The following is a 21,216-nucleotide window of genomic DNA, read 5'->3' on the forward strand; positions in this document are numbered from 1 at the left end:
TTGAGATGCAACCCTTGCGGCCGGACCATGTCTGTGGCCTTTTCACCAAGATCCTGATTATGCTGAGCAGAAGCTGAAGGTTCAAAGACTGATGGGGCCGTGGACTCCCGGGCCGAGCGAAGGGGACCCCTGTCCGAGGGATGGCCAGGTCCTCCAGGGACCTCGGGCTCTCTCCAGTGTGGGCCAGTCTTGCAGCACTGGACACCCGGGCACCTGGCAAGGAGGGCTATGGGCTTCTGTTAATAAGAAGTGCTTTTGTCAACAGGCCCGGCCCAGAGGCTTTCTGCTGGCATGCCATTCAGCTGGCAGGCCCTGCGCCGGCCCCTCTCATCTCTGCCTTCCTACTTTATCTTGGACCCACCCAGGCCCAGAGATCAAGGGCTCTTCTGCCTCGAGGGAAAAAATGTCAGTGGCCACACACACCCCCCTTAGTCTGCCCGGACACCTCAGGCCAGGAGAGAGTGTGGTGGACGGTGCCACCTTGGTGGTGACTTTTACCACCTTGATTTATTCCAGCTCCCGACTCCCCAGAAGTGGTCACACTGGCCTGGGATCAGCCACGCAGAAGAGAGACTGAGCGTCCCTTCAGCTGGGCGTGCAAGAAATCCTCTGCAGTGTTCTCAAACCCCAAACTCCGACGGCCGTGCCAGGCCAATTCAGACCAGCTCCTATCAACGCCCGATTAAGGGACTCCCAGGGTTCTTCACCTTTATGTACCCTCTGGGTATCCTGTACTCTTTAACTCAGCCCTGGCACCTCCACTGTCTTCTGAGAACCAGCCGGACCAGGGCCCTGGCACCCCCACTGTCTTCTGAGAACCAGCCGGACCAGGGCCCTGGCACCCCCACTGTCTTCTGAGAACCAGCCGGACCAGGGCCCTGGCACCCCCACTGTCTTCTGAGAACCAGCCGGACCAGGGCCCTGGCACCCCCACTGTCTTCTGAGAACCAGCCGGACCAGGGGCCCTGGCACCCCCACTGTCTTCTGAGAACCAGCCGGACCAGGGGCCTGGCACCCCCACTGTCTTCTGAGAACCAGCCGGACCAGGGCCCTGGCACCCCCACTGTCTTCTGAGAAGCAGCCGGACCAGGGGCCCGCCGGGTCAGACTGCTCTGCCCTTACCCCGGCCAGGACAATAGTTTTTGTTTTTATGACCCTGCTGTCTTAAGCCCATCCTGTTCTGTTCCCACGCCCATCTGCCTGCTTAGGAATAAAAGCGCACACTTTGGCTTTTTTAGACCCAACTCGGTGAAACGGGTCTTTTTCTCAGTCACCTCATAGAGATCCTCCTGGGTCCGGGGCCTGGCCAGTTCTAGAACTCTTGGGCCCAAGTCCAGGCTCTTCTCCTCGGGCCAGTTCTTAGCAAAGCCATTTTTTGAAAAAGCTAATTCCCGGCCATAAAATCCCATGATGCTGAATGAACCCCTGTCCAGTGTCGAGGATTGGGGGGCACCAACTTCCTTTTCTGGGGCTTGAGCAGATGCTGCAGCACCTGCAGCGGCAGGGGCCGGACTAATCCCTGGACGGCCGGAGGGGGCTGCTCCCCAGGATGGCCCAGGGCGGAGGGCTGAAGGTCTTGCGCTCAGGGTGCCCCTGGGGCATCCCCGGCTGGGGCTAAGGGGAACCGGTGATCAACTAGGGGTCCCCCTGCTGGGGGTGACGGGAGGAATCGGGCTTCTGAGCGAGTCCGGGAAGGCACCTCCATGTCCAGCTCAGCGGAGTCATCCATCCGGGGGCTCCCACTAGACCACGCCCACCGTGAAGGCTCGGAGGAGCCCCCACCTCCTCAGGCAACCCCCTGCAGGGGGACGCTCCCCCTCTCCGCACCTCCCCTCCTTGCGGCAGGTTTTACCCCCAAGTCCCCTCCCTCTTCCCCGAGAAATCCGTGAAAACACTTCAGGGCGACTGCTCTCCCAGCCCTCCTCTCCTTCAGGACACGCCCCCGCCCCTTCCTGGCGCGAGCTCTGCGACCTCGGGGACGCCAAGGCCTTGGCTCTCCCCTGTCGGTCCAGGGGCCTTCCTATTATTCTCTGCCCCCTCCCCTCACCCCCCGCTTCCTTTGCGCCCCTCACCCCGGAAGAAGCCGCTTGGCAGCTCTGTAGCCGGGGCGGAGAGGGGGGAGGAGCTTCCGGGGGTCTCGGGAAGAAACGTCGGGGGCCTTCTCCCGGCCCAAGGCTGGCTGAGGTGGGCACTCCACCCCCCCACCCCCCTCCCACTGAGCGCAATTTCAAATGGAGGACAGTAGCCTTGCGGCCCCCCGGGGGCAAGAAACTTTTATTCCCTGAGGTCACAGCATCACTGGACCCGCCCCGCCCCGGCTCCCCCCAAGCTTAGCTGCGCCGGGAGCTTTGGAAGGAATGGGAGGAGACACACTTTGGAGGGACAGGCCCACCCAGCAGGAGACCAGAGCCCCCGCCACGCGCAGAGACCCGCGAGGGGAGGGGGTGTGAGGGAAGTCAGACGCTGGGTGTGGGGCTGAAACCTGGGCTTCTTACACAATGGACTTCTCTGCCTTCCTGCTGAACGACATGCTCATAGGCATGTCCTTGCCCAGCTCCCGATCCTGTACCTGCAGTTATTGGGGAGAGGGTGAGGAGGAGGGGCCCAGGAAGAACCGGCCCAGGGGCGCTGGAGGGGGGCGCAGAGCTGCTGGCTCTGACGGCCCTTCCCGGCAGGAAGGGGTTAAATAGGGAACACTACATTTAGAGAGAGACAGAAAGACAGAGACAGAGAGAAACAGAGACAGAGACAGAGAAACAGAGACAGGCAGAGACAGAGAGATAGAAACAGAGACAGAGACAAATAGAGACAGGCAGAGACAGAGAGAAACAGAGACAGGCAGAGACAGAGAGAAACAGAGAGACAGAGAGATCTCATGAAGGGTAGAGCACCCTCCAAAATCTAAGAAATAAGCGGGGAGTGGGAATGAGATAAGGAGGGCTATGGGGGAGGGGAGGTGGAAGAGCTGGCCAGGATGAGGAGGGCAGGAGCCCGAGGATGGCTGGTGGGAGGGAAGGTACCTGAGGATAATGGGGAATACAGGAGAGCATGAGGAAGAAAGAGGGACCGAGAGAGAGGGACGGAGGGAGAGGGGCGGTATTCCTCACCATCTTGAGTACCAGGTTTTTCAACTCCTCGGGATTCAGGGGCCGATCGCCTGTCAGCTCCATTCCCACAGGATCCTCCCTTGAATGGAAGGGTCTGGCTGTCTCAGCAGGCCTGGAAGCCTTCCCAGCCCCATTTCCACTCCGGAGGACCTCTGTTCCTAGGCCCCCAGCTCGATGGCCCTCTCAATCCGGAGCCCTGACTCCTCTGGGGTCCCGCCGAGTCTCCAGCTGCCTCCCAGCACTCTCCCCTTCCTGACCGCTAGCTCTGAATGCCCCACCATCCCTCCCTCCACAGCCTTCCCGTCTTCCAGGAGTCTGCCCAGGTCCTCCCCTCCTCTCTCGTGGCCCCTTCCCTCCCGGCCGCCCAGATCCTCGTAGACATCTTACATGGTAGGGGGCTGTGGGAGAGAGGTCTTCTTTACGGCCACCTCGGGAGTCTGGCCCAGAAGCCGGAGAGCAGTGGCCTGGGGGTTGTAGGTGGGGGATTCCTGAGGGGAAGAAGGCGGGGTTAGTTGGGGCGCCAGTCTTGGCCCCTCCCCCCCAGCACCCCCGGGGATGCCCCTGACCATGGAGAAGCTTTCGAAGGCCTGGGCGGCCAGCAGGTCAATGACTCGCTGCTCAATGAGGCTGAGGAGCAGCTCCATGATCTTGTTCCCGATGTGGCTGCCTCCCAGCAGCTGTTTGAGCTTAGAGTCGTCACACTTGGCCTTGTAGAACAGAGACTGGATTGCTGCGGGCGGGCCCCAGCGGAGGATCAGCGGGGCCCGGCCTCCCTGCTCCGGGGGCCACAGCCCATCAGCCCCTCCTCACCTGCCCCAACTCCCCAGCTACCTTTTCGCAGCCCTTCTTACCCTCCCCAGTGCCCCCCAAGTCCTTGGGGCCTCCAGCCGAGGTTGGAACTTGCCCAGAGATCCCCTGGTTCCCGGGGAGCCCAGTGGGGATCCCGGCTGAACCCTGCCCTCGGCCTCCTCCGGGCAGACCCCCAGGTCCCTCACCCTCCTTGAGCTGCTCTAGGATCTTTTTCAGGTTGTTGTGCTTCGTCTCCACCATCTCAGCCTCCTTAGCCAAATCCTCCTTCCGCTGCTCCAGCTCTTGCAGCTGCTGGTACTGGACCCCCTTGTCAGCCTCTTCTTGGGCCAAGGTCAACTGAGTTACGGCATCCTGGATCTAGAAACGGCAGGGACAGCCCTCAGCGATGCCGCCGGCCTGGAGGATCCTGGGATCGGGAGGCGGCAGGGTGTGCACCTGCCCGAGCCCCGGGGATGGGGGGGGGCGGCGGGGGCCTGCTCCCACCGCGGGCGGGGAGGGGGCCCGCTGTGCCCCGAGAGCCTCTCACCTCCTGGATATCCTCTTTGAGTTTCTCCATCTCCGAATTCTGCTCGTTGATAAAGGTGAACTCGGCAAAGTTTTTTTCTTCATCTGAGATGAGGAGGGAGAAACAGGGGAGGCTGCGGAGAGCCGGAGGAAGGAGGGGGCTGCGCGAACGGGCGGGATGGGCGCGGGCCGGGAGGGAAGACAAGAGAGACGCACAAAGCGGGGAGGAGAAGGAAAGGCAGAGGGAGGGAGGGAGGGAGGGAGGGAGGGACCGACAGACGGAGGGAGGGAGGGAGGGAAGGAGGGACCGACAGACGGAGGGAGGGAGGGAGGGAGGGAGGGAAGGATGGAGGGAGGGAGGGAGGGAGGGACCGACGGACTGATGGAGGGAGGAGGGAGGGAGGGAAGGATGGAAGGAGGGAGGGAGGGAGGAGGGACCGACGGACTGATGGAGGGAGGAGGGAGGGAGGGAAGGATGGAAGGAGGGAGGGAGGGAGGGAGGGACCGACGGACTGATGGAGGGAGGAGGGAGGGAGGGAGGGAGGGACCGACGGACTGATGGAGGGAGGGAGGGAGGGAGGGAGGGACCGACGGACTGATGGAGGGAGGGAGGGAGGGGGGTCACGCAGGGTGCGGGAGGAGGGCCGGGCGGGAGCTGGGGGAGGAAGCGGCCCGAGCGCTAGGGGGCGCTGCTGCGGGCGGGCGCTGGCCAAGGTGCGCGGGCGCCGAGGGGCTCCCCCCGGCCCTCCCGCCCTTACTTTCCAAGTACGTGTGGAAGATTTCCTCTGCCGTGGCCTGGCCCGTTATCTCGGCCAGCTTCTCCAGCACCTCCTCGTACTGGATGATGGCCTTCTCGTGCGAGGTCTTGCGGAGGCCCTCGGCCACCTCCCGCTCTGCGGGGAGCCCCAGGGTCAGCAGCCGGCCGGCTCCCGGCCCCCGCCGCCTCCGCCTCCCTCCCACGCCGCTTTTCCTCCCGTTTCCTCTCAGGGAGCCTGCTCCTCGGGCCCCGGGACCCTCTCTCCCAGCTCTCGGGGGCCGAGGCCCCAGCGCAGGCCCGGGAAGCTGCTCCTGCAGGAGGATTCCGAGAGCTTCCCGAAAGCGAGCTCCGACGTGGGCCCCGCCCCTCCCCCCGCAGCTCCTCAGTTTCCCTAGCTGTCGCACGGGGAGGAGGGGCCCCAAGGCAGCCCCGCCCCAATCCGGGGCTCGCTTTCTCTTCCCGCCCAATGGGAGATGGCCCGGCGGACCGAGCTCCCGGGGAATTGTGGGGCCCGCCCTCACCGCGCTTGCGCCGGGCCTCCAGCACCTCGGCGTCCACGAATCTCTCCTGGTTCTTGGTCACCAGGAACTTGTGCAGCTGCTCGAGGTGGCAGATCTGCCTCTGGATCACCTGCAGCTCGGCGTTGTACTGGCTCACGTCCTTGTGCAGCTTCTCCTGCAGCTGGCTCAGCTTCAGCTTGGCTTCCTCCCTGCACGACATGGTGGGAGGGGCCGGAGGCGCGGGGAGCCCGAAAGGCAAATGGGGGCGGAGGGCCAGGGCAGGGGCCAGAAGCACGTGCAGGTCACAAAGGCACGCGGGGTGGGACACACAAACCTGCCCCCCCCCGTGAAAGCCTGGCTCCCTCAGCCGGCTGGGGGGGGGGGCTGTACCCCCAGTCCGGCCCGGGGAAGAAGTGGGCTGGGGTTGGCTTTCCCAGTCCCACGGGGGGCCGGGCCGGAGCCGCCTGGCTCCCCCATGGTGGGGAGGGCCCCGGGACGGGGAACACGGGCTCCCAGAGGTACATAACGGGGGGGGGGGGCTGCCCCAGCCTCCCCGGGATCCGCCACAAGCCCGGCGCCCCCGTTCCCAGCTCAGAGGGGGCACCCTGGCCCACCAGGCAGCAGCCATAGGTTACCTGGCATCGAAGGCCGAATTGGAGTTGTCTATGTGGGATTGAATGTCGGACCGGATGTCACTCAGCTCCTGCTCAGCAGGGGCACGGCCGGTTGGCAGGGGGCCCGGCGGCGGGGCCCCCTTCCTCCCGCCCCCTCCTCCTCCTCGGCCCAGCCCTGACCTTCTTCAGCTGGTGGTTGATGTTCAGAAAGCGATTTCTCTGGATGTGCAGCAGACCCAGCTCTTCCCGGAGGACTCTGTTCCTCACCAGCTGGGTGTCAAAGCGCGTGATGGCCTGCGGGGCCGGGAGGGCAGGGTCACAGCGCCGCCGGACGCCTGGGCCCCCCCCTCAGGGCCCCGAGGGCACGTACCCGGTTCAGCTGGTTCTCCAGGACCATCACCCTGTGCAGGTTCTGGGCCTTCCTCTTCAGGATGAGACCTGGGCCCCTGAGCTCCTTCAGCTGCATCAACACTCGGGCCTCCCACTTGACAATCTGGGGCCAGGGTGGGCCAGGGTGGTACCAGGAAAAAAAGACTCCATCAGTCCCCATTCCCCCTAGCTCCGCCCTCCCCTCCTGGTGGGCCCTCCAGGCCAGACCCCAGCTCTGCACTCCCCTGCCCCCCCTTCCCAGGCTGCCTCCAGGGCCCAGGTCCAGCTCTGCACCCTCTCCTGCTGTCCAGCTCAGGCCAGGGCCCCCCACTGGCTGCCCTGGGAGTCTGGGGCCCTGCACCACTTCCCCATTCCCTCCTCCAGGCCAGCCTCCTGCAAGCTCCCACCTCCCCTCCACCGCCCCCTCCCCAGGCCAGGACCCAGCACTCCCCTGCCCCCCCCCCCTCTTCCCTCCAGGCCAGGCCCTTTTACCGACCCTCTCCCCACCTCTCCTCTACCACTCCACCTCAGCCTGGCCCTTGCATCCCTACCCCAGGCTGGGCTCTGAGGTCAGGCTCCTGCACTGACACCCTCTCCACCTCCCCTTCCCCAGATCAGGCTCCCTACCTCAAGCCACCCCTCCACTGTCCCTTCCCCAGGCCAAGCCCCTGCACCCACCACCTCCCCCTCCCCAGATCAGGCCCTTGCACTGACCCCCTCCCCACTTTCCCTCAGGCCAGGCCCTTTCACTGACCCCCTCCCCACTTTCCCTCAGGCCAGGCCCTTGCACTGACCCCCTCCCCACTTTTCCTCCTCAGGCCATGCCTTTGCACCGACCCCCTCCCCACTTTTCCTCCTCAGGCCATGCCTTTGCACCGACCCCCTCCCCACTTTTCCTCCTCAGGCCAGGCTCCTGCACTGACCCCCTCCCCACTTTTCCTCCTCAGGCCAGGCCCTTTCACTGACCCCCTCCCCACTTTTCCTCCTCAGGCCATGCCTTTGCACCGACCCCCTCCCCACTTTTCCTCCTCAGGCCAGGCTCCTGCACTGACCCCCTCCCCACTTTTCCTCCTCAGGCCATGCCTTTGCACCGACCCCCTCCCCACTTTTCCTCCTCAGGCCAGGCTCCTGCACTGACCCCCTCCCCACTTTCCCTCCTCAGGCCAGGCCTTTGCACCGACCCCCTCCCCACTTTCCCTCTTCAGGCCAGGCTCCTGCACCGACCCCCTCCCCACCTCCCCTCCATCGTGCCCTCCCCCAGAGCAAGCTCCTGCATCGCCCCCTCCCAGCCCCATCCCCTCCCAGCCCCATCCCCTCCCGGCCCCACCTGTTGGTCCAGCTTCTTCAGATGCTGCTGCTCCTTGACCACCTCCTTGTACAGCTGCTGCCGGCGGTCCAGGAGGCTGCGAAGACCCTTCTCCCGGGCCTGTTCCATGATCCTGTGGGCTTGGTTCTGCGTGATGTTCATTTTCACTTGAAGCTCGGCCTGTTCCTGCTGCAGCCTGCAGATCTCCACCCTGCCGGGTCAGAGCCCGAGAGAGCTGGAGCTGGCCGGCACCTGGGAGGGGGGGCCGCCCCGTGCAACCCCCTCCTCCGAGAGGTGCAGAGCCGAAGCCAAGGGAGCTGCCCTGGGAGTCCCCGGCGCCCCCGCGCTCGCGCTCCCGCTCCCGCTCCTCCGGCCCCGGGGCCCAGACTCACATTTGCTTGTGGATCCGCTGCTGGGTCTCCCTGCTGTAAGCCTGCCGCTCCGCCTCCATCACCCGGCATTGTCTCTGCAGGCGGCTCAGCTCCCCCTCTGCAGGGCAGGGGGGCAGGTGCGGGGCCGGCTCAGCCGGGACGGGGGGAGGGGCCGGCCAGGGGCCCAGCTCCGACCCCCCAGGCCGGAGCACTTACCTGAGCTGTCCAGATAGGCTTCGCTGTCCTCCGAGCGCACGCTGGCGGCCAGAGGCATGCTGGCGGCCAGAGGCACGCTGGCCTGGGGAAAAAAGCTACTTCGGGGGTCCGGGGGAGGTGGAAGATTCAGGTAGGGAATTTGGGAGCGGGAGGCTAAGAACGTGGATGACGCCCGGGACATGGCGGACGTCCGGGACATGGCGGGGCCCTAGCTGTCCAGACAAGGACCTCGCCTGGCTATTCCCTCTGTTGTAGTCCTGGTTGCTGAGGTGACTGGGCCAGCTGCGGGGATTGGGGAAGCTGGCCCGGACGGGGCGGCGGAGCGGGCACCCCTCCCTCACGCTCCTCCCCCCTCTTCCCTCCCTCCCTCCGGCCCTCCCCTAACACTTCCACGGGTGGCGGGGGGGCTGGCTCAGAGCATCTCCTCCAGAAGACTCCCGGTTCTTCGGGCTGGCTCAGGGCAGGCATGCAAGCCGAGGAGAGGTGGGGGGCGGGGTTGGGAAGGAGGGGCTGGGGGGGAGAACGTGGAGGGTCTGCGAGGCGGAGCTCAGGAGCCTTGGGAGGAGGAGTTGGAGGAGGTGCTAAGAGGAGATCTGACAGAAGCTTTGAGAGAGTGGCTGCGGGCAGGACAAGGGCGGGGCTAAGGAGCACTGGGGGCTAAGCGGGAGATTTAAGATCGGGCTTTTAAGAGGGAGTGGCTGGAGGTGGGAAAAGGGCGGGGCTAAGGAGGACGAGGGGGGGGCTGAGCGGGAGATATAAGAGAAGGCTTTGAAAATGGCAGGCTGGGGGTGCTGGAGGTGGGACAAGGGCGGGGCTAAGGAGGCCAGGGGGCTAAGCGGGAGATTTAAGAGGAGCGTTTTGGAGGGAGTGGCTGGAAATGGGACAAGGGCGGGGCTAAGGAGGACACGGGGCTAAGCGGGAAATTTAAGAGGAGCTTTTAGAGGGAGTGGCTGGAGGTGGGACAAGGGCGGGGCTAAACGGGAGATTCTAGAGAAAGCTTTGAAAGGGAGTGGCTGGGGATGCTGAGAGGACTGAGAGGAGGGACTTGGGGAGGAATTAAGATGGGGATTTAAGGGAAGGGTCTCTGCGGGAAGCTGAAGCCCGACAAGGGAGTGGGCGGGTTGGAGGAATAGTGGCCAAGGGGAGGAGGGGGCGGGGCAGAAGGGAAAGGAGGGCGGAGCAGCGGAGAGGAGGGGCAAGGAGGAGCTCCCCAAGAGGAGCTGCCGAGAGCACGGTGCTGGGGTAGAAGAGCGCTCAATCTGCGAGCGGCGAATGGGGCATAAGTAGACTGAGGGAGAGCTGCTCACCGCCTCCTCCCTCCCTCGAGCCCCCGCCTAATACGCCTGCGCGCCAACAGTCTTCGCTCTGCCTGGAACGGGGGCGGGGCCTCCCCCTGGCTCCTCCTTCCATCCCCCCACCTTCGGGGGATGGAGCCCCGCCCCCGGCCGGAGTAGCCCTCCACGTGTAGGCCACCGGCAGCGACCCAGGCCCGGCGTCGAAGGCCCGCAGGCCAGCCCGGGCTCGGCGCCCCACGGGACAGGGCGTGCCCCAAAGCTGCCTGCGGTTTCCTGTGCGAGGAAGCAGCGAGCTCCCCGTGCTCAGCCTGACGCCCGGGAGCGGGCCAGCCTGGGACCCTCGCAGGCACCTGGGACTCGGGGGCTCCACCCGCCCTCTCGGGGCCGCCTCCGTCCTCGGGGTTAAAGGTGCGGCTCCTAATTTGGCCAAACATTGCCTGATCCCCAGAGACAGTCTCCCAGGTCTCACTCCCTTCCCTTCCTGAGAAGCCAGGCAGCTAAGGAACCCAGCACCCTCCTTGACCCGTCTCGCAGCCTCTGTGCCGAAAACTCCGGTCTGGTCCTCTCTCCTCTCTAGGGACACCCCGTCTCCTTGTTCTCCTCGCTCCCTGACTGCTCCTCTGCCGGATCCTTCTCCAGGTTAGGCCCTCTGGTCCCAGGTGTCCCTCCCTCCCCGTCTGTCCTGGGCCCTTTGCTCTCCTCCCTCTAGACTAGCTCAAGTTCTCCTCGGGTCCCGGGGATGTCGTCATCTCAAATCTGCCCCGCCCTCCCCAGTCTCCGTGCTGACCTCCGATCTGCAACTGCCCCGATTTACTGTCCCTCTGACCCGAGAAGCGATCAGCAGATCCTTCTCACACTTAGGAAGAAACGCTTTAGAAACCCCCATAGCCCATCCCCCAGCGTCTGGGTATCTTCTAACAACCTTCTGCTCAGCTGCTCAGCATGTCTTCGGGCAGGTCTGGCTCGTGACCGCCGGAGTTCCTGCCTTTGCACCTGAGAAACGCCCAGGCTCAATTTCCCCTCTGAAGGATCTGCTTCTACAAGATTGTCCGAGGATCAGTTCTCATGGACGAGGCTCTTTTCAACAATGAGCCGATTCAGGCCAGTTGCAATGGTCTTGTGAGGAAGGGAATCATCTGCGCCCAGAGCGGGGACTGTGGGGGCGGAGTGGGGACCGCTTTTTGCTTCTCACTTTTTGTTTGCTTGCATTTTGTTTCTCATTTCTCCCCCCCCCCTTTTTGATCTGATTTTTCTTGTGCAGCATGATTGTGTTCATGTATATAGAAGAATTGCCCATGTTTAAAATCTATTGGGTTACTTACCTAGGGGAGGGGAGGGGAGGAAGGGGGGAATTTGGAAGACAAGGTTTTGCAGGGGTCAGTGTTGAAAAATTATCCATGCATATTTTGAAAATAAAAAGCTTTTAATTTGTGCTAAGCCCACTATGAGGTAGCCTCTCCCCATCATGGCGCCGTTCTCCTCACTCTGGTTAGTAGGACCTGCCGGGCCAGGGCCAGTCCCACCTCAGAGGATTTCCTTTCTCCTGGTTAACTGTCTTTCCTCGCTAACTGCTCTCCACCCGGATTGCCCATCGGCTGCTTTGGGTGCCCATTTCCCCTTCATTTTGGCCGGAACCCATTCCCCTAAATAAATGTCTTTTGCCGGACGGTCACTGGGAGTTTGTCCCGTTTATTTTGAGCTAGGGACGGCCACCTGAGCTCAGCACAGCCGTCTCACAGCCGACATCCGGTAGGTGGCTTAAGCTCAAGGTGTCCAAAACGGCCTCGGTTTCTCCTGAAGCCCCTGGTCCCAGCATGCCGGGAGCGGGCGGCACCCCCTTCCCGGGCCTCGGGCTCCCAGCTAGGAGTCATCCTGGATCGCCGGCAGCTGCGGAGGGCCGGCCATCTCTGCAGTTCTGCCCTGCCACTGCCCCGGCCCCGCTCCAGGCCCTGGTCCCCTCGCATCCGGGCCTTTGCAGTAGCTGTCTGCACAAACACCTCCCTCCGCCTCTTCTCCCCTCAACAGACCCGTCATCCTCCCCCTCAACAAAGTCAGGGGCCCCCCATCACCCCCAGGAGCAGAGGGGCAGGCGCTGGCAGCCCCAGCCCTCCTTACCCCGGCCCCTCCCATCTCCCAGTCTTCCTAGGTCTCACTCCCCAGCACAGTCGCACCCCCTGCCATCGGCCCCTGGGCTCTCCCCAGCACGACCCTCCCCCTCTCCGCCTGACCCCCAAGTCTGGGGCTTCCTGTGGGAAACCTTCCCCCTCCCCAGTCCTCGGCACCGTGCCTGGTACACAGTGGTGCTTAATAAAGGTTCTTTGGTCCATCGGTTGATTTCCGTGCTCGGGTCTCTGCAGGCCCCGGCCCAGGCAATGGTGAGACCCCGCAGGCGGCGAGTTCGGAGCCGGGACAGCACCCCCGAGGGGCAGAGCGGGGGCGTCCCAGAGGCAGACGGCGAGAGAGGGGGCGGGCAGGGAGGGGAGCGGCCGCACTAGCCAGCGGGGCTTCGGAGGAAGGAAGAGGGAGGGAGGGAGGCGGGGGCTGGAGGGAGGGAAGGAGGGAGAGAGCAGGGCGGGGCAGGGAGGCCGGGAAAGGGGACCAGCCCTCGCTCTGACTTCCTCCGGAGCTTCTTCTCCCGTTATTCGGCCGGGTGGAGAGTGAGTCTGCCTCCGGACTCGCAGCTGGCCCCAGGGCTTTAATTGCTCGGTAAGTATGGGCAGGGAGAAGGGGGGAAGGTCGGCGGCCCCTTCCTTGGGCCCCCCAGGCTCGGGGCGGGCAGGGGTGGGGTCTCCTGCCAAAGACCCCAGATTTACTACGTGCCCCTGGGATCCCCAGCTCAGGCCCGGAGACCCAGGGGTCCCCGCCTCCCCAGCCCACTCTTCCCTCTCGGCCAGCGCTGGGGAAAGGTCCCTCTCCCAGCCCGTCCCCGCAAGGGCCAGGCAGCCGCCCCCCTTCCTGCCCGCAGCACTTCCCGCCTGGGCCGCCCTCCCCCATCTCCGTTCCTAGCCCCCAGCCTCAGGTGGCCTCGGGAGGGCCCCGGGGCGGGGGTTCTGGGGGGGAGAAGGGGTGAGTCACAGTGACTCACGGAGCCCCTGCCGGGTGGGGGCAGGGAGGAGGCGGGGGGGGGGGGGGCTGCGGGCCCCACCCCCGGCTGGAGGCTGGAGAGTGTTTGGGAGGAACTAGGTGGGGCAGGTTTCAGTCCTGGGTGCCCCAGCGCTGGAGTGGGAGGGGGCAGTGAGGCAGCAGCCCGATCCAGGCCCACCCAGCCCGGCACCCCCAGCCGGACCCCTCCCGCAGCCCGGCTCTCCTCCGCCCCGCAGGCCCCGTGGGCACCATGTCCCTGCTCCTCGTGGCCGTGTCTGCCCTGCACGTCCTCATCCTCATCCTGCTCTTTGTGGCCACCCTGGACAAGGTGAGTGTGGGCGGGGGCGGGCCCTGATCCCCGGGTCCGGTCCTCGGCCCCTCGGCCCCCGCAGCCCCCCCTCCCCTGGGCCGGCCCTCGGCCCCGCTCCTCGCCCACAGCAGTCTGCCCGCTCTGTGCCCCATTCAGCCTTATGTGCCCACCGAGGGCGCGGCCAAAAGTGCCCTCGGGCTGGAGACAAAAGTCTGCCCTGGGGGGCGGAGGACCCTGGGGGAGGGCCCCGAAGCTGGGGAGGTGGGCCGGGCCCTGCCGGAGGGGGCCACCAGGGAGTCCCGGAGAACGGGGCCACTCCCCCAGGCCCCTCCCCGGGACCCCTCCCCCCCGCCCCTCCATTATCTGACTTGTGCTTTTTGGGATCCCGCGGGTCTCAGTCTTGGTGGATCCTCCCTGGAAATGAGTCACTGAACCTCTGGAAGGAGTGTCTGAGCTACTCGAACCAGTCTGTGCCCGAGGTCTGGGTGTGCAGCAACGTCAGTGAGAGCGGTGAGCGCCCCCTCCCGGCCCCCAAAGTCTGCCCTGAGGGGGGGTCCCATCCCCCAACCCGGGGGGGGGAGCCCTGTCAGTGAGAACGGGGAGCGCCCCCTCCCGGCCCCCCAAGTCTGCCCTGAGGAGGGTCCCATCCCCCAGCCCACGGGGGGCAGCCCTGTCAGTGAGAACGGGGAGCACCCCCTCCCGGCCCCCAAAGTCTGCCCTGAGGGGGGGTCCTGTCCCCCAACCCGGGGGGGGGAGCCCTGTCAGTGAGAATGGGGAGCGCCCCCTCCCACCCCCCCAAGTCTGCCCTGAGGGGGGGTCCCGTCCCCCAACCCGGGGGGGGGAGCCCTGTCAGTGAGAACGGGGAGCACCCCCTCCCGGCCCCCAACCCGGGGGGGGGAGCCCTGTCAGTGAGAACGGGGAGCGCCCCCTCCCGGCCCCCAAAGTCTGCCCTAAGGAGGGGGGTCCCGTCCCCCAACCTGGGGGGGGGCCCTGTCAGTGAGAACGGGGAACGCCCCCTCCCAGCCCCCAAAGTCTGCCCTGAGGAGGGTCCCATCCCCCAGCCCACGGGGGGGAGCCCTGTCAGTGAGAACGGGGAGCGCCCCCTCCCACCCCCCCAAGTCTGCCCTGAGGGGGGGGTCCCGTCCCCCAACCCGGGGGGGCCCTGTCAGTGAGAATGGGGAGCGCCCCCTCCCGGCCCCCAAAGTCTGCCCTGAGGGGGGGTCCCATCCCCCAACCCGGGGGGGGGGAGCCCTGTCAGTGAGAACGGGGAGCGCCCCCTCCCGGCCCCCCAAGTCTGCCCTGAGGAGGGTCCCATCCCCCAGCCCACGGGGGGCAGCCCTGTCAGTGAGAACGGGGAGCGCCCCCTCCCGGCCCCCAAAGTCTGCCCTGAGGGGGGGTCCTGTCCCCCAACCCGGGGGGGAGCCCTGTCAGTGAGAGCGGTGAGTGCCCCCTCCCACCCCCCCAAGTCTGCCCTGAGGGGGGGTCCCGTCCCCCAACCCGGGGGGGGGAGCCCTGTCAGTGAGAACGGGGAGCACCCCCTCCCGGCCCCCAACCCGGGGGGGAGCCCTGTCAGTGAGAACGGGGAGCGCCCCCTCCCAGCCCCCAAAGTCTGCCCTGAGGAGGGGTCCTGTCCCCCAACCTGGGGAGGGGAGCCCTGTCAGTGAGAACGGGGAGCGCCCCCTCCCGGCCCCCAAAGTCTGCCCTGAGGAGGGGGGTCCCGTCCCCCAGCCCACGGGGGAGCCCCCAGGTTCCCAGGGGCGCTGGCAAAGGAAGAGGCGGGTGTGGGCCAGGCGCCCCCCGTGGCTAAGGCGCCCCCTCCCCCGCAGGCTGGCTGAAGGCGGTGCAGGCGCTCATGGTGCTGTCCCTGGTGTTCTGCTGCCTCTCCTTCGTGCTCTTCATGTTCCAGCTCTACAACATGAAGCGCGGGGGCCTCTTCTACGCCACCGGCATCTGCCAGCTCTGCACCAGTGAGTGTCCGGGGTGGGGGGCACGGGGGCGGGGGTCACAGGGTGGGGGTCACAGGGCAGGGGTCGCCAGTCCCCTCGTCTCCGCCCTGGCTGCCCGACGGCCCGGGGGCCCAGCTGACTCCCTCTCCCCCCCAGGTGTGTCAGTGTTCACCGGGGCCCTCATCTACGCCCTGCACGTCAGGGAGTTCCACCAGACCGACGGCTCCTTCGGCTACTGCTTTGCCCTGGCCTGGGTGGCATTTCCTCTGGCACTGGCCAGCGGCATCATCTACATCCACCTGAGGAAGCGAGAGTGACCTCCCCGCCCGGCCCGCCAGCCCCGCCTTCCCAAGCTACCCGCCCTGGGGGGCCCCGACCCTGGAACCTCAGTCTCTCGCTCTGTGCAATGGGCGAGTAAGCAGCCGGCCCCTGGCACTTGGTGCTCTGGCCGGGCCAGCAGTCGGGGACTCTGAATGCAGGCTCCGGCCCTCCTGGCCCCGGCCCTGGGCACATGCCCGAACCCCTCTGCCCGTTTCCCCAACTGTGAAATGGGAATAGCACCTTCCTCCCGGGTCGTTGCAAGAACGAAATGAAACCGTATCTGTCAAGTGCTTAGCCTGCACACAGCAGGTGCTCTATAAATGCTTACTCCCCCAGCTCCGACAGCCTCTGTCTGGGGAGGAGGGGGGAGGGGGAGGGGGAGGGGGAGGGGGAGGGCCCTCTGGCCGGCGCCCGCAGCCGGCTCTGCCCAATCAGAGGCCGCGATGCCGCCGCGCTGGGGGGGCGGGAGCCTCAGTCTGTGACTGCAGGGGCCAGCAGGGAAGAGGGCCCAGAGGGCCCCGGCGCCGCCGGGAGAGGGCGCAGCGGGAAGTCACGGCACAAGCTCCGCCCCCGGGGCGCCCTGCCCCCACACGGAGGCCCACGGGATATTGCACGTGGGGCGGAGCCAGAGGTAGCATTGGCCCAGGCGGGGGTCGGCCCGTGGCGGGGGAGCAGGGACGCCCGCCCCCTCCCCCGCGGGCCCGGGGCCTCACTCCGTGCCGGGCGGCCTCCAGGGCGGCCCGGGGGGTCTCTGAAGCTGGGCGCCCGGGGAGGGGCTCTGGGTCAGGGCTTCCAGGTGGCCGAGGGCCCGGGCCCCGTTGAAGGTCACTTCGCAGCCCGTGCGGGCCAGGAGCCAGGCTTCCACCGAGTCCTGCAGCCACTTGGCGCTCTCTGGGGGAAGGAGGGAGGTCAGTGGGGAGCGGGGGGCTCTGGGAGCCGGGGCGGGGGGGCGCAGCTCACCCTCGGGGGGCCCGGGGCCCCGGCGCCCCATGAAGCTGTGGGCCAGCAGCACCTCCTTGGCGTGCTCCTCCTGGGCCCGGAGCACCAGGGCCGTGATCAGCTCCGAGTTGTTGGACGTGCTCCGGAAGTAGAGCATGTGGGCCAGCTCCAGGGCCTGGAGGTTCCGCCGCTGGCTAAACATCTGGGGGGAGGAGCCAGAGGGGAGGCGGGGCCGCGGGGGCCAAGTTCGCTGGGCTCCCCGAGCGCCCTGCCCCGCCTCCTGCGTCCCGGCCTCGGCGCCCCTCAGGCCCCGACTCCCAGCCCTGCACCCGCGTCCGGGGATGAGGGCCGGAGCATCAATCCCGCACCCAGCCCGATCACCCCAGGCGGCCCTCAGGAGGGCCGAGGTCAAAGCGTCCAAGGGGACCTCCGGGGGCAGAGGTCAGAGTGGGGGGGGCCCAGAGGTCAGTATGCAGGGGGCACAGGTCAGTATCCAGGGGGCCAGAGGTCAGAACATCTCGAGGGAGCAGGGGTCAGAGTGGGGGGCCCAGAGGTCAGTGTCCAGACCCGCGGTCAGAGGCCCCGCGCTACCTTGGAGGCTCGCCGCGCCATGAAGATGGTGAAGAGCAGCAGCAGCAGGGAGGTGGCCACCTTGAGGTCGGAGAGCACCACCATGCCCACGTTGACGAAGAACACCAGGCCGGAGACCAGCAGCGTCAGGTTGAGCAGGGCCCGCTGCAGGAGGGGCGTCCGCACCTTCAGCTCGGGCAGCAGCTGCTCCAGCCCCTCCAGGGGCGTGTCCTTGAAGCTCTTGAGCACCAGGTGCCCCCGCTTGGTGCGGGCCGCCACCACCACCCGCTTAAAGTAGCGCCTGGGCCCAAAGGCAGGGTCAGGGGGCTGCGGGCAGAGCCCGCGCCCTCCTCCGGCCCGAGGTCCCTTCCAGCTCCGACCCTGCGGGGCTCTAGGCCACGGCCCTGGCTCTGCCTGGGCCTCTGTCTGCTCTGAAAAAGGGAGGGGCTCGAACTAGGCCCTGGCCGGCGCCCTCCCCCTCCTGCTGGCTGCTCTGGCCTCTCTGACAGCGGGCGGGGGGCAGCACTGCGGGGCTCCAGGGCCCGTCGTCCTCCTGGGCGTGGTCAGCTGCCCCCCCAAACTCAGGCCGCCCTCCTGGGCGGGGTCAGCTGCCCCCCCAAAACTCAGGCCGCCCTCCTGGGCGGGGTCAGCTGCCCCCCAAACTCAGGCCGCCCTCCTGGGCGGGGTCAGATGCCCCCCCAAAACTCAGGCCGCCCTCCTGGGCGGGGTCAGCTGCCCCCCCAAACTCAGGCCGCCCTCCTGGGCGGGGTCAGCTGCCCCCCCCAAACTCAGGCCACCCTCCTGGGCGGGGTCAGCTGCCCCCCCCAAACTCAGGCCGCCCTCCTGGGCGGGGTCAGCTGCCCCCCCAAAACTCAGGCCGCCCTCCTGGGCGGGGTCAGCTGCCCCCCCAAAACTCAGGCCGCCCTCCTGGGCGGGGTCAGCTGCCCCCCAAACTCAGGCCGCCCTCCTGGGCGGGGTCAGCTGCCCCCCAAAAACTCAGGCCGCCCTCCTGGGGCATGGTCAGCTGCCCCCCAAACTCAGGCCCCCCTCCTGGGCGGGGTCAGTTGCCCCCAACTCACCGCTCAGCAGGAGGGGACTTGGTGAAGAAGCCCCGTTCAGAGCCCACTATGGACTTGCGGGGAAGCCGCCCCACTCTCTGGCCCAGGGCCCAGAACTGCATGTAAGCGTAGTGGTCCAGGTTGATGGTCACCTGTGGACACAAGGGGGGAGGGGCGGGGGGCAGGCCAAGTTCAACTCCCTGGCCCTGCCAGCATGGGCCTCCCTCCCTGCCCCCTCCAGGGGGTGCCCTCCCTTGCCCCCAGCGTCCCCGCACCACCCTCGGATTGCTCCCTCGGTCCTGCTCTCATTGCCTTGTGACCCCTGGGATGCAGCCTCCAGGGCCGGCCCTCTCACCCCCACCTCCACCTTCTGTCCCCCCTGGCTCCTGCCCTGTGCCCCCCCTCACAGCCCCTGGGGCCGGCGAGAACCCGTGACTGCAGGCCCTGCGGGCCGTGGCAGCTGCCCCTCCGGGCTCTCTCCTCCCTGGGTGCCCTCCGTGCCTGCTACCGTGCTTGCATCTCTGAGGCAGGCGGGACCCGGCCTGGGCACCCCTCGGGCTCTGCCCCACGCCGGCCCCCACCCTGTGCCCGGCCTGTCGGCCACGCCTTCGTCCTGCCCTTCAAAGCCATGGGCGGCCCCTCCTGCAGGCCGGCTCTCGGCCCGGAGGCCATCGTGGCCACTGGGAGGGGGCTGGGCAGCTGCAGGGCAGAGGCCCCCACCTGAACCTCGTCTTGCGGATGGTGGACCACCAGGGCGTAGGCCAGGGCGTCCTCCGACAGCGGGGAGAAGTTGGCCTGGTCCAGCAGCGGCTCCAGGGCCCGCAGGACCTCCTGCTCGTTGGCCAGACGCTGGGGGTCCGTGAGGGAGGGCTGCTCCAGAGTCTCGCGGTCTGGGTTGATGGGGCTGTACAGCGCCTGGGCGGGGGGGGCACCAGCTGACATCCCAGAGGGGTCGGGGCCCAGGCTTCTGCCCAGGAAGCTAAGCTCTGGCCAATGGCGGCCCGGCCGGGGGCTGCTCACCTGCAGCTGGGTCAGGGTGCAGTTATACTGATACAGGGTGCACAAGTCCACCTGGGCCGCAAACTCCAGGAGCGCAGCCTTGGCTGAGGGCCCCGAGTGAAACTCCTGCAGGAAACGACAATGGGGACCTTTCCCGCCGCAGGCCGCCCTCCCCCCAGCCAGGACTGGCTCAGGTCTCCTCCCCAGCTGGGAGGGAGGGAGGGGGTCTGCTGCTCCAGGGTCTCCTCCCCAGCTGGGAGGGAGGGGGTCTGCTGCCCCAGGGCCTCCTCCCCAGCTGGGAGGGAGGGAGGGAGGGGGTCTGCTGCCCCAGGGTCTCCTCCCCAGCTGGGAGGGAGGGAGGGGGTCTGCTGCTCCAGGGTCTCCTCCCCAGCTGGGAGGGAGGGAGGGGGTCTGCTGCTCCAGGGTCTCCCCCCCAGCTGGGAGGGAGGGGGTCTGCTGCCCCAGGGTCTCCTCCCCAGCTGGGAGGGAGGGAGGGGGTCTGCTGCCCCAGGGTCTCCTCCCCAGCTGGGAGGGAGGGAGGGGGTCTGCTGCCCCAGGGTCTCCTCCGCAGCTGGGAGGGAGGGAGGGGGTCTGCTGCCCCAGGGTCTCCTCCCCAGCTGGGAGGGAGGGAGGGGGTCTGCTGCCCCAGGGTCTCCTCCCCAGCTGGGAGGGAGGGAGGGGGTCTACTGCCCCAGGGGATGGTGGGAATTGTAGTTCCCTGGCAGATGCCTAGCAAGCAGAAACTCCATTTCCTTTCCCTTCCCTTCTCCTACCCCCAAAAAGAGGGATGCGTAATGTCCCCAGAACCTGCGCAGTTCAACATACTAGAGTTTCTCCGCCCCTCCCAGCAAGAGGAAAGGGTGAGGAGGGAGGGTCTACTGCCCCAGACAATGCTGGGAGCTGTAGTTTTTCTGGCAGAAATTCGTCAGCATAAGTTGGAAACCACAACTCCCAGCATCCTCTGGGGAGGCCACTCCAGCTCCAGGGAGGGGGAAAGCGTGTTTACAGCCTCGGGAGCGGCTGGAACTTGTAGTTCCCCGGATGACCTGCAGGAGGAGCTGCAGCAGCTGGTCCTTGGAGAAGGGGATGAAGCGTTCCTGATACTGCTGGGCCCAGTTCCGGGGCTCCGTGGGGTTCCACATCTTCCGATACTCCCCCATCTTGATGGTCAGGGAGGAATGGGGCCGGGAGACGGCCTCGGGGGCCCAGGGCCCCAGCGGGGGCCGGAGGCAGCCCCACCACCCGGCCCCCCAGGCTGTTCGGACCGTCCGGAGCATGCTGAGCCCCACGCCCTGAAGTGGGGAGGAAAGGGAAAATTGCAGAGCAGGCGCAAAAGCAGGGGAGACTCGGGCAGGTGGAAGGCCACGGGTCAGGGCTGCCTCCCGAAGTCTCGCCCTCCTCCCTCTTTGTCCCCCAATGACATCCCAACTCCTGGCTGACAACCAGGTTCCTGAGCTCCGCCCACTGCCTGCCTCAGGACCTTCTCTCCCGCACCCCAGATGGCATGAAGTCAGGGGTCAAAGGTTCCCCCACAGCACCCCCTCTGGGTGGGGACGGATCCGGGACAGCTATTTCGGAAATGGATTTGAATGCACCTCAGAAACCCGGGGGGTCACCCCAAAATTTGCATTAAGAGTGCACCCCCCGGCCCCAGAAAGGTTTTCCCTCCCCCTCACCTTAGAAAGGTTTGGTTGTCATTGAGCCTGGCGCACATGCGCAGGGCCAAGCAGCCCCGGGCTCCAGGTGCCCCTTTATTCGAGGAGCGACGCATGCGCGGGGTTGAGGGTGCAGTTTTGCCTCCTGAGGTGGTTTTCTGAGCTACGCATGCGCCTACGTGGAAGGGTGGGGGGAGGAGTGGGGTGAGTGAAGGCATTCTGGGGAGTGAGCTCAGACTATTTCCTCTAGGGACTTCCCTGGGGAGGGAGAGGGGAAGAGTAGGTAAGGTTCGGTTGCTGAACGCATGCGCGCAAAGCCGACGATGATTCAGAGGCGCGCGGCAGGGCTCGTGCACGCCTCTGGCCAACGGCTTCCGAGGCCCCGCCCTCATCCCTCAATGAGAGGGCGTGTGTCTAGGGGGCGTGGTCTACTTTCTGCCAATAGGCTTTCGACGCGCGGAGAGGAAAAGGCGGGAAAAAGGCGG

The 21,216-nt window shown here is 66.6% G+C and overlaps 3 protein-coding genes across 4 annotated transcripts; 1 reads left to right on the forward strand and 2 right to left on the reverse strand.

The window, feature by feature from the left end:
• Window positions 1-2,244: 2,244 nt before the first annotated feature.
• On the reverse strand, window positions 2,245-8,847 carry ODAD1 (outer dynein arm docking complex subunit 1). The gene is made up of 14 exons (XM_051989730.1): window positions 8,555-8,847; window positions 8,360-8,456; window positions 7,989-8,178; window positions 6,663-6,785; window positions 6,473-6,586; window positions 6,314-6,381; window positions 5,700-5,887; window positions 5,180-5,314; window positions 4,444-4,526; window positions 4,103-4,274; window positions 3,674-3,837; window positions 3,495-3,595; window positions 3,108-3,186; window positions 2,245-2,569 (listed from the first exon to the last, which is right to left on the reverse strand). Exons 1-14 carry the CDS (start codon window positions 8,751-8,753, stop codon window positions 2,492-2,494), a joined length of 1,791 nt encoding a protein of 596 aa, XP_051845690.1. The 5' UTR covers window positions 8,754-8,847; the 3' UTR covers window positions 2,245-2,491.
• A 3,290-nt stretch (window positions 8,848-12,137) lies between these two features.
• Window positions 12,138-15,845, forward strand: EMP3 (epithelial membrane protein 3). The gene is made up of 5 exons (XM_051989736.1): window positions 12,138-12,555; window positions 13,170-13,261; window positions 13,642-13,753; window positions 15,070-15,210; window positions 15,346-15,845. The coding sequence occupies exons 2-5, from the start codon at window positions 13,184-13,186 to the stop codon at window positions 15,504-15,506; spliced, it is 492 nt and encodes a 163-aa protein (XP_051845696.1). The 5' UTR covers window positions 12,138-12,555; window positions 13,170-13,183; the 3' UTR covers window positions 15,507-15,845.
• On the reverse strand, window positions 15,794-20,886 carry TMEM143 (transmembrane protein 143). Of its 2 annotated transcripts, XM_051989731.1 has the most exons (8): window positions 20,753-20,886; window positions 20,123-20,368; window positions 19,098-19,202; window positions 18,798-18,992; window positions 18,099-18,229; window positions 17,041-17,320; window positions 16,471-16,651; window positions 15,794-16,401 (listed from the first exon to the last, which is right to left on the reverse strand). In XM_051989731.1, the coding sequence occupies exons 2-8, from the start codon at window positions 20,351-20,353 to the stop codon at window positions 16,220-16,222; spliced, it is 1,305 nt and encodes a 434-aa protein (XP_051845691.1). In that variant the 5' UTR covers window positions 20,354-20,368; window positions 20,753-20,886; the 3' UTR covers window positions 15,794-16,219. The 2 variants fall into 2 exon arrangements, with proteins under 2 accessions (XP_051845691.1, XP_051845692.1); XM_051989732.1 differs by lacking the exon at window positions 20,753-20,886 and having other exon boundaries at window positions 20,123-20,731.
• Between the last annotated feature and the right edge of the window lie 330 nt (window positions 20,887-21,216).

Source organism: Antechinus flavipes, chromosome 3 (genome assembly GCF_016432865.1).
Source record: "Antechinus flavipes isolate AdamAnt ecotype Samford, QLD, Australia chromosome 3, AdamAnt_v2, whole genome shotgun sequence".
In the NCBI taxonomy this organism is placed as follows: domain Eukaryota; kingdom Metazoa; phylum Chordata; class Mammalia; order Dasyuromorphia; family Dasyuridae; genus Antechinus; species Antechinus flavipes.

What these genes read in the sequence shown, in the direction of transcription:
- ODAD1 (XM_051989730.1), bottom strand. Translation starts at nt 8,753, where the DNA reads ATGTCCCGGACGTCCGCCATGTCCCGGGCGTCATCCACGTTCTTAGCC. An exon ending in AATTCGGCCTTCGATGCCAG is followed by an intron (nt 5,888 to 6,313) that starts GTAACCTATGGC and finishes CATGTCGTGCAG; the next exon opens with GGAGGAAGCCAAGCTGAAGC. An exon ending in TCAAAGAGGATATCCAGGAG is followed by an intron (nt 4,275 to 4,443) that starts GTGAGAGGCTCT and finishes TGCCGTTTCTAG; the next exon opens with ATCCAGGATGCCGTAACTCA.
- EMP3 (XM_051989736.1), top strand. Translation starts at nt 13,184, where the DNA reads ATGTCCCTGCTCCTCGTGGCCGTGTCTGCCCTGCACGTCCTCATCCTC. An exon ending in TTGTGGCCACCCTGGACAAG is followed by an intron (nt 13,262 to 13,641) that starts GTGAGTGTGGGC and finishes CGCGGGTCTCAG; the next exon opens with TCTTGGTGGATCCTCCCTGG. An exon ending in CAGCAACGTCAGTGAGAGCG is followed by an intron (nt 13,754 to 15,069) that starts GTGAGCGCCCCC and finishes CCTCCCCCGCAG; the next exon opens with GCTGGCTGAAGGCGGTGCAG.
- TMEM143 (XM_051989731.1), bottom strand. Translation starts at nt 20,353, where the DNA reads ATGCTCCGGACGGTCCGAACAGCCTGGGGGGCCGGGTGGTGGGGCTGC. An exon ending in TGCTGCAGCTCCTCCTGCAG is followed by an intron (nt 19,203 to 20,122) that starts GTCATCCGGGGA and finishes CGTTTCCTGCAG; the next exon opens with GAGTTTCACTCGGGGCCCTC. An exon ending in TGGCGCGGCGAGCCTCCAAG is followed by an intron (nt 16,652 to 17,040) that starts GTAGCGCGGGGC and finishes TCCTCCCCCCAG; the next exon opens with ATGTTTAGCCAGCGGCGGAA.